General features: G+C 40.0%; 1 protein-coding gene across 1 annotated transcript in view; it reads right to left on the reverse strand.

The window, feature by feature from the left end:
* The window catches only part of LOC142398666 (receptor-type tyrosine-protein phosphatase N2-like), a 295,961-nt gene that overhangs the window by 248,881 nt on the left and 30,562 nt on the right, over positions 1 to 16,518 (reverse strand). Inside the window, exon 3 of the mRNA XM_075482757.1 lies at positions 6,534 to 6,647. Within this exon, the coding sequence (XP_075338872.1) occupies positions 6,534 to 6,647 (114 nt within the window). The remainder of the gene's footprint in view (positions 1 to 6,533; positions 6,648 to 16,518) is intronic.

The raw sequence follows: 16,518 nt of genomic DNA on the forward strand, positions 1-16,518 counted from the left end.
ATAAAGCTCCATAATGCTGAAAAATGAGGCACCCCTTTCACATGGGGCGGCCGTGGCTCAGTGGTTAGAGTTGGTCGTCCCATAACCGGAAGGTTGGCGGATCGATTGCCACTCTGGTCACTCAAAGATTGGTGGAACTGACAGCTGGAGGGGCGTCAGTCCACCTCCTTGTCACGGCCGAGGTAACATTGAGCAAGGCACCGTACCCTTATGCTCCCCGGGCGCTGTGAATGGCTGCCCACAGCTCCAGGTTGGCATCTGTCTCTGAGTGTGTGACCATGCGCATGAGTGTGTCAACAGGTGCCAACCTGGATGGGTTAAAAGCGGAGGACAAATTTCGTGTGTATGCATGACAATAAAATCTGATCTTAATCTAACATGTCCTTTCCCCCAAAAAAGCACAAAAGTGTTATTTCAGAGCAATTTGTACAGAGAATGTACTAAAACACAATTCACTGGAAAAAAAATCTAAATCTTATATCATATGTTTCTCATCGAGTATCTCATTACACTTGATATAAGACACAATTGCCTAACAAGTACCATTTCAGCAAGATATAGGGACTTGTTTTAAGACAATACATCTGGAATATCTTGTTAAATGAAAAAGTCTTGAAAACAAATTGTTTTGAGTCGGATTTCATATGAAACAAGCTTTTTTTTTTACATTTGAAGAAGTTTTTAAGCTAATTTCAAGATCACTTTTAACTCAAAAGTCCCAAATATCACATCTTATTTCAAGAAATCTCGACAAGCCGATTTTCACTAGTTCCATTGGCAGATTTTGTTTGCTTATTTCAAGAAAAAACGTCTTGCATTTGTTGTTTTTTTTACTTATTTTTGGAGGGGCATTTTTTCCAGTGAAAGGCCTAATTTAACACAGACACACAAAAAAGCCAGTTTCAGATCACCTGTCTTTTGTGTACTTAGTTTGCTTTGTGTGCATTTAAAATAACTGAAGCACAAGCTTATGAAGGGCTTTGCATCTGAAGAAAACGATGCATGTGCACATTTTACCTTTGTGTGTACACGTTCTGATCTTTCCCATTGTTTTAACTCTGCGTTTGCTTTGAACTCAGATTAACTCCCCTTTTTGTTGGTATGGCTCTGCCCCCGCTCCCCTTTTTAAAACTTATCATTTTTTTATATTGTACTAACATTTGAAATAGTCCTACAGTGGAACTTGTGAATCTTTTTTTTTTTTTATTTTTTTTATGCTGCCATCTTGACCAGGACTGCATAGAAAAAGAGCTCCAACCTGAAGCCAGCAGACGGTTACATCCACTGAACTCCTGACAGAACAGTTCAGCACCCCGACACTTTCTTTAGTCCCCTGCAAAATGAATTACAACCTCAACTGCCTGGAATCGGGCACAAGCATGTCTTTAACAGCTGCTCGGCGTGTCAGGCCAGCTTTCGCCATCAAAGAGCAATAAAACTAAGCTTTTAATAGCAGCCATGGTGGCTTAGAAAACAAGCGTTAGCGGCGGGTGAACAGACGGCATCTGACACGACAGGTTAATAAACGTCGGAGCCCCTGCCAGGATATTCAGAGAGGCTCTACGCCTCACACTCACTAAACCGACTGCAGATATGTGGGCAGGAGGCTGTTAGCGAGTTGAGATGTAGATAAAAGGCGCTTAGAGTTTGATACTTCCAAATGCAAATAGCTCACTAAATAAGATTCAGTGGTGCAAGAATGAACAAAGAAAAAGGAAGATGCTGTGATCACACAGACCATGCAGCTGGCCCTTTTAATTAGGGTTTAAAGGAAGAGTTGGAGCAAATGAGAATCCTAATTTTTAACAATATAAGTAGAGCAGGCAAAACGCAGCCAATGTGCAGGTCGAGGACGAGAACATTTGTTTCTGAGCTGCGTAGTAAAACATGCCTCTGGAAACAGTCCAACGTTCACAAGTCACATTAATTGTAACAATCCTTGCAAACGATTGCAGGCCTCGACACGTTTAACGCTTGATTTATCATAAACACTTAATGCAAATAATGCCCACAACCAAAAAGTTGGAACATAATCCCAAACAGCCGACAGCAAGGTGAGACAGCACTCTGCATCCAGCAGGGAAGAAGCCCAACAGCATGCGTTATGGAATTAAATAAAACACAAAGTGTCAGGGGTTTAAATGCAGGTTAAAGGGATAGTTCGCCTCTTTTGACATGAAGCTGTATGACATCCCATATTAACAATATTGTGCATGAACATTTTCTTACCCCCTGCTGCGTCCTGTGAGCCGAGTTCCAGCCGAGTTTTGGTGTTGACGAAGGTAGTCCGGCTAGTTGGCTGGGGTTTAAAAAATAAAGCGTTTTGCTTCTCAAAACAATATGCGTTCAAAAGAGTAATACATTTGCATCACAAAATCGTTCCTCCAGAAAAAGTCAGACCTCACAATCGCTTGGCGCCATTTTCTCTCCCTTCGTATCACTGCGTGCTGTGTAGACCGAAGTGCAGACCGTGATAAGGGAGAGAAAATAGCGCCAAGCGATTGTGACTTTCTGAATGAACGATTTTGTGATGCAAATGTATTACTCTTTTGAACGCATATTGTTTTGAGAAGCAAAACGCTTTATTTTTTAAACCCCAGCCAACTAACCGGGACTACCTTCGTCAACACCAAAACGAGGCTGGAACTCTGCTCACAGGACGCAGCAGGGGGTAAGAAGATGTTCATAAATGATATTGCTAATATGAGATGTCATGCAGCTTCATGTCAAAAGAAGCGAACTATCCCTTTAAGGTGTCATCCATCAGCAACACATGGGGTATAAAAGTGACCAAACAGGTCTGGTATCAGGATGAGACTTGTTATGACACCATTTCATGACACCAGCCTGACCAGCTCAGACACCAAAACAAATCCTATAAAATTAAATGAATGATAAAAGGTTCAGAACATCCCCATTTCAGCTACTAACCCTTCCTATCCAGTTATTACTCTTTCGCTACATTCGTAGACGTTCTGAACTCCCTCGGAGGACATCGGTGCGAGTTGGACGACTGTGCGCGTTTGTTTTTTGGAAAGGAAAAGCACAAAGCGAGCAGTCTCTGCCCTGAGAAGCAGACGCATCACCGTCTTTCCAGTTTTATCCTCTCTAATGGCTTCCACGAAGAAGCCAGGGCCAAACATCTTATTTGCATTAATCATTTCACTTCAGAGACAACTGTGAAATCTGAATATTTCTCCTGCTGACTGCCCATTTTGTCAATTAAACCAAAAGGCAGCAAATGTGCCAAATCAGGCTCAAAAGAAAAGGTAGATGAGGAAAAAAACAAAAAAAAACAACAACTCGCTCTCGAGCAGTTTCAGGGATAAAAGCCTGAATAATTTTTTCCCTCTCTCTCGTGTTGTCGAGGTTTTTTTTGTTCAAAGTCAAACGTACATGATGAAAGATGATGAAACGCTTCTGCCCGGCGGGATGTTAGGCTGGCCTCTGCTTCCCTCTCCTGGTACAGGCCACTAACAGCAGCTCATAGCAGCAGGAAAGATGACAGCTCATCTTCATCATTTCCACCTCAGCTGTTTGTATTTAAATCCAGACAGAAAGTCAACATTCCCACTCAGGTAACTTGTGTATTCTGTTTTTGTAAATCAGCCTTCTATGGAGACAAACTGTATGGTTTTAACTAGGGCTGGACGAGTTAACTCGTGAATTATTTAACGCTGATAACTATTTTATCGCGCATTAATGCAAGTGTTTTATTTTTTATTTTTTGGGGGGGCTTTTGTGCCTTTAATGGATAGGAAAGAGACAGGAAGAGACAGGAAGCAGGGGGAAGAGAGAGGGGGAACGACATGCAGCACAGGGCCGTACGATGCGGGACTCAAACTGGGTTTTTATTTTGTGTTTCTCACATGCTTTTATTTTGTAAAAGTCTGTTGCTCACAGGCTTTTATTTTGTAAAAGTCTGTTGCTGTTTGCTGCGGAACCGGAAAAGAAAGTAATCGGCGGATCCACCAAACATGGAGAAGGGTACGGAACTTTTACTCGGCCATTTTCATTTTAAAGTTCTTCCAGACGGCGGAGTCGACAGAACCAAAGTCATCTGTAAACACTGCCAAGTTGAATCGTCTTCTCAGCGTAGTAGTTCCAGTCTAAAATATCACTTAAAGGCAAAACACACAACTGATAGCAGCAAGTCATTCAAGGAAACAGACAGTGGAGCGAGGCTTCTACATAAAAACTACAGAAAGATGCTGATGTTAAAAGTGTGTTTGCACAACAAATGTTATGGCACTTTCATTCATATGGCAGCACATTTAAAATAAAACTAAATGCTAAAAGCTATACACTACTTTTGAATTCATTTTTGGATTTTGCGTACAAATGCGATTAATCGTGATTAATCAGGGAAATCATGTCATTAATTAGATTAAACATTTTAATCGTTGCCCAGCCCTAGTTTTAACATATTAAGTATTCAAATGAATAAAACCTTAAACCCTAAACTATTGATGTAAAAGACATCATATTCAGTCAGTGGAAGCTCAACAACCTTACGGCCAAACCTGGTAGAACTCAGTCTCCCCATAAGGCCAGGGTGAGATCTGAATAATAGAAATTTAAATGTTGAACCTATGCAGTTGCAGGTCTATTAAATATGTTGCAACAGAAATTACAAAAAACAAAGGGGTCCAAGTTAGACCACTCTAAAACTGGTCCAATTTATGTGCCAAAACCCATTTAAAGTCACAGTTAGCTGCTAAATGTCACTCATTCTCGCTTGACCATTTATCATCATTCACAGAATAACTGAGCCCTCACAAATTCTGCTGATCTCCCTCCATCTGTGCTGCGTTAAATTTTTGTGTCTGGTCATGGAAATGCAAACAAAGAGAAAGTGTCATCAGTCACCTTGAGACTTTCTCTCTAAAACCTAATATTGGACTCAGACCTGAACTTTAACAGCCACACTAAATCAGTAACATCAGCAGCTTTTTACCATCTAAAAAACATTGTCAGAATCAAAGGAATAGTGTCTAAACGAGGGCCGGGACTCGATTAAGAAAAAAAAAAAAAAAAAAATCTAATTAGAGGCTTTGTAATTAATTGAAATTAATCGCAACACAGTTGGCTTTCTCCACTAAATTCTCTTCATCTTCCTTTTCATTGTCATAAAGCTGTTGGATTCTTTTTGCCACCGTCTTTCTGCATGGCAGCTCATATGTTGGGTCTCTGTGCCCCTTATCTTCTACCACTCCAGGTGGTCCTAGGTCGAGTGCAATCCAGTAAACCAGTGAGATGGTTGTTTTTTCAGACGTGGACTTAGTTATCCTGGCCCTGAAACCAGTCATCTGGTTGGGTGTGAGTTGGGTTAGGGTCCTGGTACTCAGAGTCGGGCTAGCTTCCACGCTAGCTGCTGTATGTTTTGCATTGAGGTGATACTTGAGGCTTGATGTGCAAATTCCTTGTTGCATAATTTGCACACAACCATGCTCTTATCGACGCTTCCATCCGTCCGTTGTTTCAAAAACAAAATTTCCCATTTATGGGGCCAATCGAAGCGGTCTCAGCCTCTTCGTTCATGTTTGACTATTGTTCACTGTGGTTTGTTGTTGTCTGAAGTCATGACCGTTCGTTGGTGCTACAGTATAAGCGGTATGAAACTCATCCAGTGAGAAACGATTAAAATACGATTAAAATGGGGTGGTCTGTGGCGTAGTGGGTACAGCAGACGCCCCATGTACAGAGGCTATAGTCCTCGTGCAGCTGGCCCCGGTTCGAATTCCACAGACGGCCCTTTGCTGCGTGTTATTCCCCCTCTCTATGGCCCCTGCTTCCTGTCTCTCTTCACTGTCCTATATAATAAAAAGCCCCCCCCCAAAAAAAACAACGATTAAAATACATATGGTTTTAATGCGTTGATGTTTGTGTAATGAATTAATCTTAATTAACGCGTTAAAGCCCCGGCCCGAGTCACAGGTCTCTGCACTGGCTTCCTGTCGCTCAGAGAATAGACTTTAAAACAGTTCTGCTCGGGTACAAGTCTCTTCATGGTGTAGCACCAAAGTACATCTCTGACATGTTAGAGCCAAATGAACCAACTGGAGCTCTGAGAACCTCAGGGAGGGGTCTCCTGCTGGTGCCCAGAGTCAGGACTAAACAAGCTGAGGCGGCGTTTCAGTTTCATGCTCCTAACATCTGGAACAGCCTTCCAGAAGATGTGAGACAGGCCTCAGCACTGACAATGTTTAAATCCAGGCTGAAAACAGTTCTATTTAGCTGTGCATATGACAGCTGAAAGTGTTTTATCTGCACTCTTAATTTAATTAATTAATGATTATTTTATGTTTTAATGATTTTATTTGCCTTCTTGTGATTTTATGTAAAGCATTTTGAATAGTGCTCTGCAGGCCACAGCATGAACTGCATTTAGTCTGCAAGTCATCATTTAGAGGGGACAGTTAAACAGCAAAATACTGAGTTTAACAAATATATAATTTTAGTGTTCAGTGAAACGCCTTTTCTGTGCATGAATATGAGTGGTGAAAGCAGTGCCTGTGTGTGTGCACACTTGCCTCTGTTTGACAGCTTCTCCAGCAGAATCCTGAAGCGTTGCACTACAGATGGGGAAACATCATAGGTGTAAACCTCCTTCACCGGAGCGGAGTGACACCTCCCAAACATTCCATCTGCCGACACAAAAATAAAAACACTTTCTGAGAATGTATTCAGGGTTTTGCATTTCTTTTTTTTTTTTTTCCCCTTCGAGACACTGAGGCACCCTCTGTAGAAGTGATGAAGTATATTTACTGTAAAAGATTTCAGTGTTAAAAAGCCCCGAGGTGCAAAGATGTCCATGCAATTATAATGCCTGTCCATATATATATATATATATATAAAAACACACACACACACACACACAATATATATATATATATATATATATATATATGTATACATACATACATACACACACACACACATATATATTAGAGCTGGGGGAGTTAATTATTTAACGCCGATAAACATTTTATCGCGCAAGTCTGTTGCTTTCTGCGGATCCACCAAACATGGAGAAGGGTACGGAACTTTTACTCTGCCATTTTCATTTTAAAGTTGGACATCACCCTTACAGGTGCTCCTCGGTCTGTTTGTGAAGCTCACGGAGCTAACCGGCGCTACTTCCTGTTTTACTTGTTTCAACATAAAAGCACGTTTCTCAAAATAAAGTTTTTTAAAAAACTCCTGCATTTACAGCCAAGTTGAATTGTCTTCTCAGCGTAGTAGTTCCAGTCTAAAATATCACTTAAAAGGCAAAACACACAACTGATAGCAGCAAGTCATTCAAGGGAACAGACAGTGGAGCGAGGCTTCTACATAAAAACTACAGAAAGATGCTGATGTTAAAAGTGTGTTTGCACAACAAATGTTATGGCACTTTCATTCATATGGCAGCACATTTAAAATAAAACTAAATGCTAAAGGCTATACGCTACTTTTGAATTCATTTTTGGATTTTGCGTACAAATGCGATTAATCGTGATTAATCAGGGAAATCATGTGATTAATTAGATTAAACATTTTAATCTTTGCCCAGCCCTAATAAATAAATATATATATATATATATATATATATATATATACACACACACACACACACACACACACACACACACACACACACATATAAGGTGAGTTCAAGTGCAACTTCAGCTGCCTGTGACTGACTGTTCATTAGAACTGGAGCTGATCGAAAAGGAGGATTATAGGGAACTCTGCAACTAAGTCAGCAACAGTTGTCTAGAGCAAAAGAGCTCAACAGTGTCTGATCTCACATGAATTTCACCCCATCTTTCTTTATTCAGACTAGTATCAAATCCCATTGCAAAATAGGTAAAAGAAATTTAAGGATTACAAAATAAAACCCTCATATGCATTACTTCTTTACCATATATATAAGTATAGTTATGGAGTCAGATTCATGAAAATTTGTCTGAAACTATATGTGTGTCACGCTTGAATTAAAAGAAAATACCCCAAAAAGACCTAATGTAAGGGTACCAGCTTCACTTAGCAATTTTAAGCAAACCAATTTGAGCAGACTTAAAGGAAAAGGTGTAAAAAGATACATGAATGTACAAGAAAAATGTGTTTTCAGGAATTTTAAAGCCTGTGAACCCATTTCAAGGGTTCCCCCCAGAATAAAATTATTAACATGGAGCTTTTTAAAGAAATAAAGAAGCTTTTATACCAACTCATTGTGATCACAACCTCCACAGGATGGAGTCCTAAAGCACTTAAAAGCTTTAATTCAAGTGCAACAGTGTTAATTGGGAGAAAAACAACACCCACACAGTCCTGCTCTGACTTGGTGAAATCAGCTTTTTACATGATTCATTTGCAACGAATGAACTTTAGCAAACACATACATAATTCACATAACCAAGTTCTTTCCCTGCAGCTTCTTCTTTCCTCCTCCTCGCTTTTCGCCTGCCGTGAAACTGACAGGACAGAGCAAAATGGCCACCGAGATAGTTTCATAAGAGCATTTCTGAAGCATGCAGCAACTACAAAAGCCAAAATTCTTACAATGGCTTGAGTTTAAAACTCCATCCCATGTCCAGTGACATCTCACCAACATTGTTACACACCAAATGTGTTCAGAAGTTCTGTGTTAACTCAAAACACGAGTCGTGAGGCAGCTTTCTTAAAAAAAACAAAAAAAAAACAACCATATACTTACATGTGTTGTAAATTATATAACCAGTCAAGCAAGAAAGAAATCAGCTTCTCCAGAAAAAGTACAAAAATAAACACAAAACTCAGAAACAAAGCAGCCAAAGAACACAAAATGTGGCCAAAACAGGTGGAAAAACTGGTTGACACGCTGCTGGGAGTGATTGGGAATTAGGAACAGGTGTGAGAATTGGGAAAATTCAGAGAAAAGCTTTTGACCACTGGTGAATGTAGGTTACACAAAAAGAAAAACACTCAGACTCAGAGTTAAAGGGATAGTTCGCCTCTTTTGACATGAAGCTGTATGACATCCCATACTAGCAATATAATTTATGAACATTTTCTTACCCCCTGCTGCGTCCTGTGAGCCGAGTACCAGCCTGCTGTGTAGACCATGCAGACCAAAGTGCAGACCGAGCAGCAAACACCGTAACATCAGCACGCAGTGATACGAAGGCAGAAAAAATAAGGGCCAAGTGATTGTGAGGTCTGACTTTTTCTGGATGAATGATTTTGTGATGCAAATGTATTACTCTTTTGGACGAATATTGTTTTGAGAAGCAAAACACTTTATTTTTTAAACCCCAGCCAACTAGCCGGACTACCTTCGTCAACGCCAAAACGAGGCCGGAACTCGGCTCACAGGACGCAGCAGGGGGTAAGAAAATGTTCATAAATGATATTGCTAATATGGGATGTCGTACAGCTTAATGTCAAAAGAGGCGAACTATCCCTTTAACTTCCTCCTTCTGACTCTTATTCTTTTATTAATGTGACTTTTCACTCACTCACTTCCCTCTTTAAAGCCACGCAGTGGGTGGTGTGAGCTGTGGGAAAGGCCAGCAGGAGGCTGCCTCAGAAAAGAAGCCGTGGGAGGAGGAAGTGTCTACGAAGATGAGTCAAAAGACATAAACAAACTGCTATTTCAAGCTGGCTCATCAGTGCTTAATGAGAGTAGATATCTGGCAGTGAGGTATCATTCAAGCTAAATCTCAATGTCATGAAAATGAAGGCTTGCATGAAGATTTCATCCTTTTAACCGTTTATCTAGTTCGATGAATGTATAAATGTATATCGACTTTTAAAGTCCCATTTTGGTAGTTGTTAATCTTCATTAAAGTTGCACATTTTGAACTTTTCTCCCCGAAAAAAGAATTAACGTTGGGGTTGTGCATACTGTTCATTTTTTTCCTGATACACTGAATGGGGATCTATGAATATGCTAACAGCTCCACCTACATCTCCATCCTCCAGCAGCTGAAGCTGGCCTTCCATGTTGGCTCTGACAGTGTTTACGCAACGTTTAGCACTTCTAGTTTTGGGGTAATTCAGCCAAAAGTTATTTAAAGTAAGGTTCAGGCAGAAAGTTGATCTCATCTAAGAGATTCTTGCTCATTTGGCTCATTTGGTTCAGGAAAACCAGCCTGAATCTCCAGAGCCGTGGGGATCCCTCTGCTGGTCCTTCAGTTTAGTTTAAATTCCGGGCCTAGTGCTTGGGAGAGCTAGCTTGGCTAGAAACAGATCTGGGCTGTGTTAGAAACCGCCTACTTCTCCTAGTACTCCCACTACTCCTACTAACTTTAACTTTTTTTAAGTTCCTGGATGCATACTAGATTCGCCGAAATGTTGGGTATGCATCATGAGGTTACTACTCATACTCAAACTACCCAAGATGCAACGTAACTTGAAGTCGCTGATCGTCATTTCCTGTCAAAACGGCAGTTTCAAGCTAGCTACAACGAGGGTAGGTTCACATCCTGTTTTCAAAACAAAAGCACCAATTGTGTCGTAATGGCTTTCCCTATGATAAAAGGCAATGGGTATTTTATTTTGGGAAAATAACCGGAAGTGCGTTGCTCACTGCGGCTAGCTTTAGTAGCGCCGAATTCGTGGGAACAAAATTGTAAATAGCCGGTATTTTGTCAGATTTTCAACACGTTGGGGATCTACTACCTTCTTGCCTGAAAATGTTTCAAATGTTGATAAAGTTTACAGAGTTTAGAATTTAAGCAAAATCAGCTTCAGGCCGGCTAAGAAAGTGCATTGTGGGTAAACTCTCTGCATACTGTCTGATCGATGAATATGCAGTATGGAAGTAGTAGTATGTAGTAGGTGGTTTCGAACACAGCCCTGGAGATCACAGCTTGTTAGCCTGATAGCTAGCTCTTTACTGGGCTTGTGTCCTGGATCCTGGCTGAGCAAACCTAAGCTGGTTCGCTTCTCAACCACCCTCTTCCCACCACAACACTCTGAGGGTGGAGGTGTTTTCAAGCAGAAATCGTCAACCATAGCTCTAATGGCTAACTTCGCTCATGATATGCCTTGTAACATATAAAAAACAAAAAAAACCTTACAGACATGTTAAAAGGTTTGTAGCCTTCAGAAGAGCTTGATTTTTAATGGAGGGGGACTTTAAACAACCTTCTACACGTCCTTTTACTTCAAAGAGAACACTTGCTTTGATGTCTAATTCACATCACAGCTGTCTGCACTCTCAGGCGGTCCGATAAATACCTGGAGTTGTTTAAGTGGCAGCGGCAGCATGTATTGATCTACAGTAGCCTATAGCAGTGCAGAATGAGGCTCTGAGCTCTTCAACTGAGGCACAAGACTCTGAAAATGTGCTGCGTCATCAACAAGGCGAGATCTTTAACGAAATGAAATGATGTCAGTGATAAGTTCACATCTTCCCCGTTCATCTGGACAAAGAGAATTAAAAAAAACAGGCAAAGATTAAGATCTGATTCAGATGAGGTATCAAACAACTGTTCATCTTCAGGGTTATTGTTGGTACTCATGGGATAGGGTTAACCCGAGCTAGTTATTCATCCATCATTCATAGAAAACATGAGAACAAGCTGCTGTAGCTGTCACATGGTGAGGTCAAGTTGGGATTCTGTCTCGTCTCCATGTCTCGTCATTTCCTGTTTTACTTTGAAGAGTAACTCTCCTCTTGGTTCAGGTCACTTTTATTTGATTTGATTTGACTTACTTATGCTGCAATATGTGGAATACAGTTTTACTTTAACTTTTACTATTTTTATTCTTTTTTATATTATTTAGATAACTTTATAATGTGTGCCTTATATATTTTTGTGCACCCAAAGCCAAGAGCTCCAGAACTAAATTTCATTATGCCTGCATAGTGACAATAAAGATTCTTGATTCTTGACTTGCCCTTCCTCATATGTCACCTGTTGGAGCGTCTTCCCTGATTCCCATTTGCCCTCATGTGTCTTATAGTCTGCGTTTCCCTTTGTCTTGTGCCTGAGTGCTTCCTTCTGTCCATCACCCAAGCCTGCCACAGTCACAGTTATTCTTCGCTCGCTTGTTCGATTCCTGAGCCACAATTCTTTGCCTCCAATTCTTTGTAATTTACATAAACTAGTCTCAGGTTTTCATAGCCATTTTTGATAGCCTCCTTTTGGAGCGATTTTTTTTTTATTTTTTATTTTATTTTTTTATTTTATTTTTTTTTCCGTTATAGATAACGTTTTTGTAGAGCCTCCGGTTTTTAGGAGTGCATTTAGTTTGTTTTTCCTCCTTAGGAAGTGATTTTTGGTTTTATAGTTCATAGTTAATTGCCCTCCTCTTAGCAGAGTGAGTTTCTGTTGTTTTTTTTCCCCTATTTTCTTTATTAAGTTTTATAGAATACATAGATAACCATTTTCATAGCTTTTTATTTCATCATTTAGTATTGGAGGTTGGCGATATATAAATAAAGTTCTGCCTAATTGGATAGTCTGCATCTGAGTCCTCCTTCAAGTCCAGGTCTGACAGAGTGTATAGTTTAATTTTCCTGTTTCCTGTTTGATTTTGTCACCACATACAGCATCTGCATGTATGAAAGTGTCGAGCTCTCTAAGAATACTGTCTGTGTCATTGTGCTCATCTCAGTCACACAACGGGCTCTAATTACTGCCATCATGCTGCAGCGTTTCACTATAAACTGTAGTTTATAAATGACAACTGTGACTCAACAAGTAGAGCAACAGGGAACGGATTATAGTCATAGTTTATTCATAGAGCACATTTAAAATAACCTCAGTCGACCAAAGTGCTGTACAGAAGCAAAAGCATAATAAAAATAATCATAAACACTACACTGTAACGAACTGCTGCTTATTTACGGTGGATTTACAACAGTATCCGACTGTATTTTACAATAATTGTAAAATACTGTTGAATATTCATCCCTCACATGAAAATTAACAGTTAAATCAGTCATTTAATAATACCAGTAGATAACTGTAATTTAACAGCATAAAACAGTATTTGTAATGAATTGATGTCCAAATCCAAAATACGTTATTAAACTGGTAAAATAAATTACGGTAGATGCGCTGTAAAATTACTAAAACACAGTTATCCTACCGTCATGTGCTGTAATCCAAAAAACAGTATTATATTGTTTGATAAATAACAGTAGTTGCACTGTATAATAACAATAAAAATAATAATAATAAAATACTGGCGTCCCTGCTGCCAGTAGTGTACTGTTATTTTACAGGGAAATTCTTTACAGTGTACAACAACAAATACAACACAAGGGATACTAATCATTCAATATAAAATAAATTAAGATTAAAAGTGAAAATAAAAGAGAGTAAAAGAGGGATAAAGAGAAAGAGAAAGATTCCTCGCTCAGCTGGGAGTGAACGCCAAGGAGAAGAGATGCGTTTTGAGGAGTGTTTTAAAATGTTAAACAGACTGTGCAGCTCTAACATGGAGCTGTTCCACAGCTTAGGAGCCGCTACTGAGAAGGCTCGAGCCTGGACCGAGGTCCTGCCAGGAGCAGCTGGTTTGACCATCGAAGTGCCCGAGCAGAATTGTGGCGCTGTAGAAGCTCTGATAAATAAGTTGGTGCCAAACCATTTACACATTTAAAAGCGATTAATAAAACCTTAAAGGATAAGATCGGTTTTTTGACATTGGGCCCTTGATTTCACATTATAACATGATGTTCTACTCACCCCTGCTTGTTGTTGAACATTTGGAGCTGTTCCGAAGATATTCGCGAGGCGTCTGGCTGCTCTCTTGAGATATTCGGCCATGAAACGGTTTCCTATGGGCAAGCTTATACAGGCACAAACTATGCTGTTTATAATTTATTAATTACTGTACATTAGCACTGATAACGTGGAGGTGCGTCGCTTACTTAAAAAAATCCGGGTTACTATAATTTTGATTTTTTTGTCGTAAAGTGGGTGTTACTGACGTCCTCGTCGTGCTACTGCCACAGACAGCCCACAGACCTGCTGCCTATTTATTCATTCGGCTAAAATTCAAAATTAGTAACCCGGATTTTTTTAAGTAAGCGACGCACCTCCACGTTATCAGTGCTAGTGTACAGTAATTAATAAATTATAAACAGCATAGTTTGTGCCTGTATAAGCTTGCCCATAGGAAACCGTTTCATGGCCGAATATCTCAAGAGAGCAGCCAGACGCCTCGCGAATATCTTCGGAACAGCTCCAAATGTTCAACAACAAGCAGGGGTGAGTAGAACATCATGTTATAATGTGAAATCAAGGGCCCAATGTCAAAAAACCGGTCTTATCCTTTAAACTGAATCCTAAAATTAACAGGCACACTGGAAAAAATGCCCCTCCAAAAATAAGTAAGAAAAACAACAAATACAAGACGTTTTTGCTTGAAATAAGCAAAAAAAAAAAATCTGCCAATGGAACTAGTGAAAATCGGCTTGTCAAGATTTCTTGAAATAAGATGTGATATTTAGGACTTTTGAGATAAAAGTGATCTTGAAATTAGCTTAAAAACCTCTTCAGTCAAAAAAAGCTTGTTTCTTATGAAATTCGACTCAAAACAATTTGTTTTCAAGACATTTTCATTAAACAAGATATTCTAGAGGTATTAGCCGCTTTCGGACAGAGCCGTTCTAAGAACGCAGTTATCAGAACTGTCCTACTCGAATTTCGTTCCGATAACTGTCCTTCTGTTTCAGTCTGCATTCGCACGAGTCGGGACCTGATAGGGACTGATGCGCCGCGCGCAGCTGTCTGCGTCAGTGACGCGTTACGTTAGCCGTTTAGCGCTACATTCAACAACCAAACAGAACCCAGTAAAAGTTATTAGAGAAGAAAAACACCACCAAGAAGCTAATATGGAGAGCGGGGAGGCCACTGTGTTCATGGTCTGCATGATGGTGATATTAATCATGGACGAACACATCAGGCGTCTAACATCGAGGCTGGAAGAGCTCACAGAGAGAGTCAGGAGATACTTTTTCATTTCATGAAGGAAGAAAGGAGAGCAGAGCGTCGCAGACAAAGGAGACAAGTGTAAGTTTAACTTCTTAAACACCCGCCGGTTCTGTCTGTGTGGTATGATGAAACATTTCAGCCGTGGCAGCATGACATGGGGCGTAGCTACCGACCACCAAACACCTCCGTCAGATGCGTTCTATAGAACCATGAAAAGACCCGACCTCGGAGAAAGAGCTAAATAGTTATAGGAGCTGAGGGAGATAGACCCGAGTTCCTGTATGTCCGAACACGGGAGAAAACGGCCCCGCGGATTAAAAGGTTATTAGAACTGCCAAAGGTTCCTACAGTCCGAAAGCGGCTATTGTCTTCAAACAAGTCCCTATATCTGGCTGAAATGGTACTTGTTAGACAGTTGTGTCTTATATTAAGTGTAATGAGATATTTTGACTAGAAATGAGACAAATATACTTGGTAAAACTTTGATTTTTTTCCAGTGCAGCCAGTGTAAAGAGGCAAGGACAGGGGTGATGTGCTCATGCCTTTTCTTTCCAGTCAGCAAGCAGGCAGCAACATTTTGAACGACCTGCAAACGGCACAATGCTTTCTGGTCAAGCCCAACAAACAAGGAATTAATCTAAACGTGATGTAATAAAAGTGTGAATTAATCTTTCAAGAACATTTCCTGGGAGATAAGCTTTCGCTTTTGCCAACAGTCTAAGTTGAAAGAAGCTTGCCTTGACTATACGGGATATCTGTTCAAACCTAAAGTTACTTTCTAGGATAACGCCAAGGTTCCATGCAAAACGATGACAATGAAACTTAAGGGAGCCAATGGCGCTGTCACATCCATCTAGCAGATTTTGTTGACCAAATAAAATGATTTCAGTTTTGCCTTTCAGATTATATTTTTGGACTGAAGCAAACGTCATTAATACTGGAAACAATTTTGGCCTCTCTTGTCGTTTTGAGTCACTTAAACTTCCAGAAATAGATGATAACAGTTGGTGATAGAAGACTGAAATATCCAAAGGGACGCTGGTCTTTGTTGTGATGGGTCATTTTACTTTCAGGTGAATAACGTGTGACGTTATAAATGTTGCATTAAAGCAAACGGGGTCATCTGTGGCCTTAGTTAGATTTGAAGACCTATAAATAAATAACTTTGCTGCCAACGAACAGAATGTGACACCTAGTACCCATCTAAAAGGAACGGTTTATATTCAGAATACAGTCAAAGGGAGACGTTTTCCTCTAGAAGTACAATGTAAATGTTAACAAATATCAGTTCCTAAAGTTAAACTTGTTGCATCCAAAGTTATAGCTATTCCAAAGAACAGTAGAAATAAAGATACAGAGTATTTATGTACCACAAACCTCTTATTTTGTTAGTTTCTCAGCTCAAACCTCTTACAGCATCATTTCTCTTTGTTTTCCTGCAGGGACACCTTGAATTATCCCTCATAATTAGACTTGTGCACGTCAAGCTTGTGCCATTTACTCCAGTTTGCTACCAGAAGGCCATAATTCATAGCCAGACATGTCTTCTCCTGATTTATGGCAGGATTCGTGGGGCTATTCCTAACGGCATTAAGATGGA

This window comes from Odontesthes bonariensis, chromosome 14 (assembly GCF_027942865.1).
Source record: "Odontesthes bonariensis isolate fOdoBon6 chromosome 14, fOdoBon6.hap1, whole genome shotgun sequence".
In the NCBI taxonomy this organism is placed as follows: Eukaryota; Metazoa; Chordata; class Actinopteri; order Atheriniformes; family Atherinopsidae; genus Odontesthes; species Odontesthes bonariensis.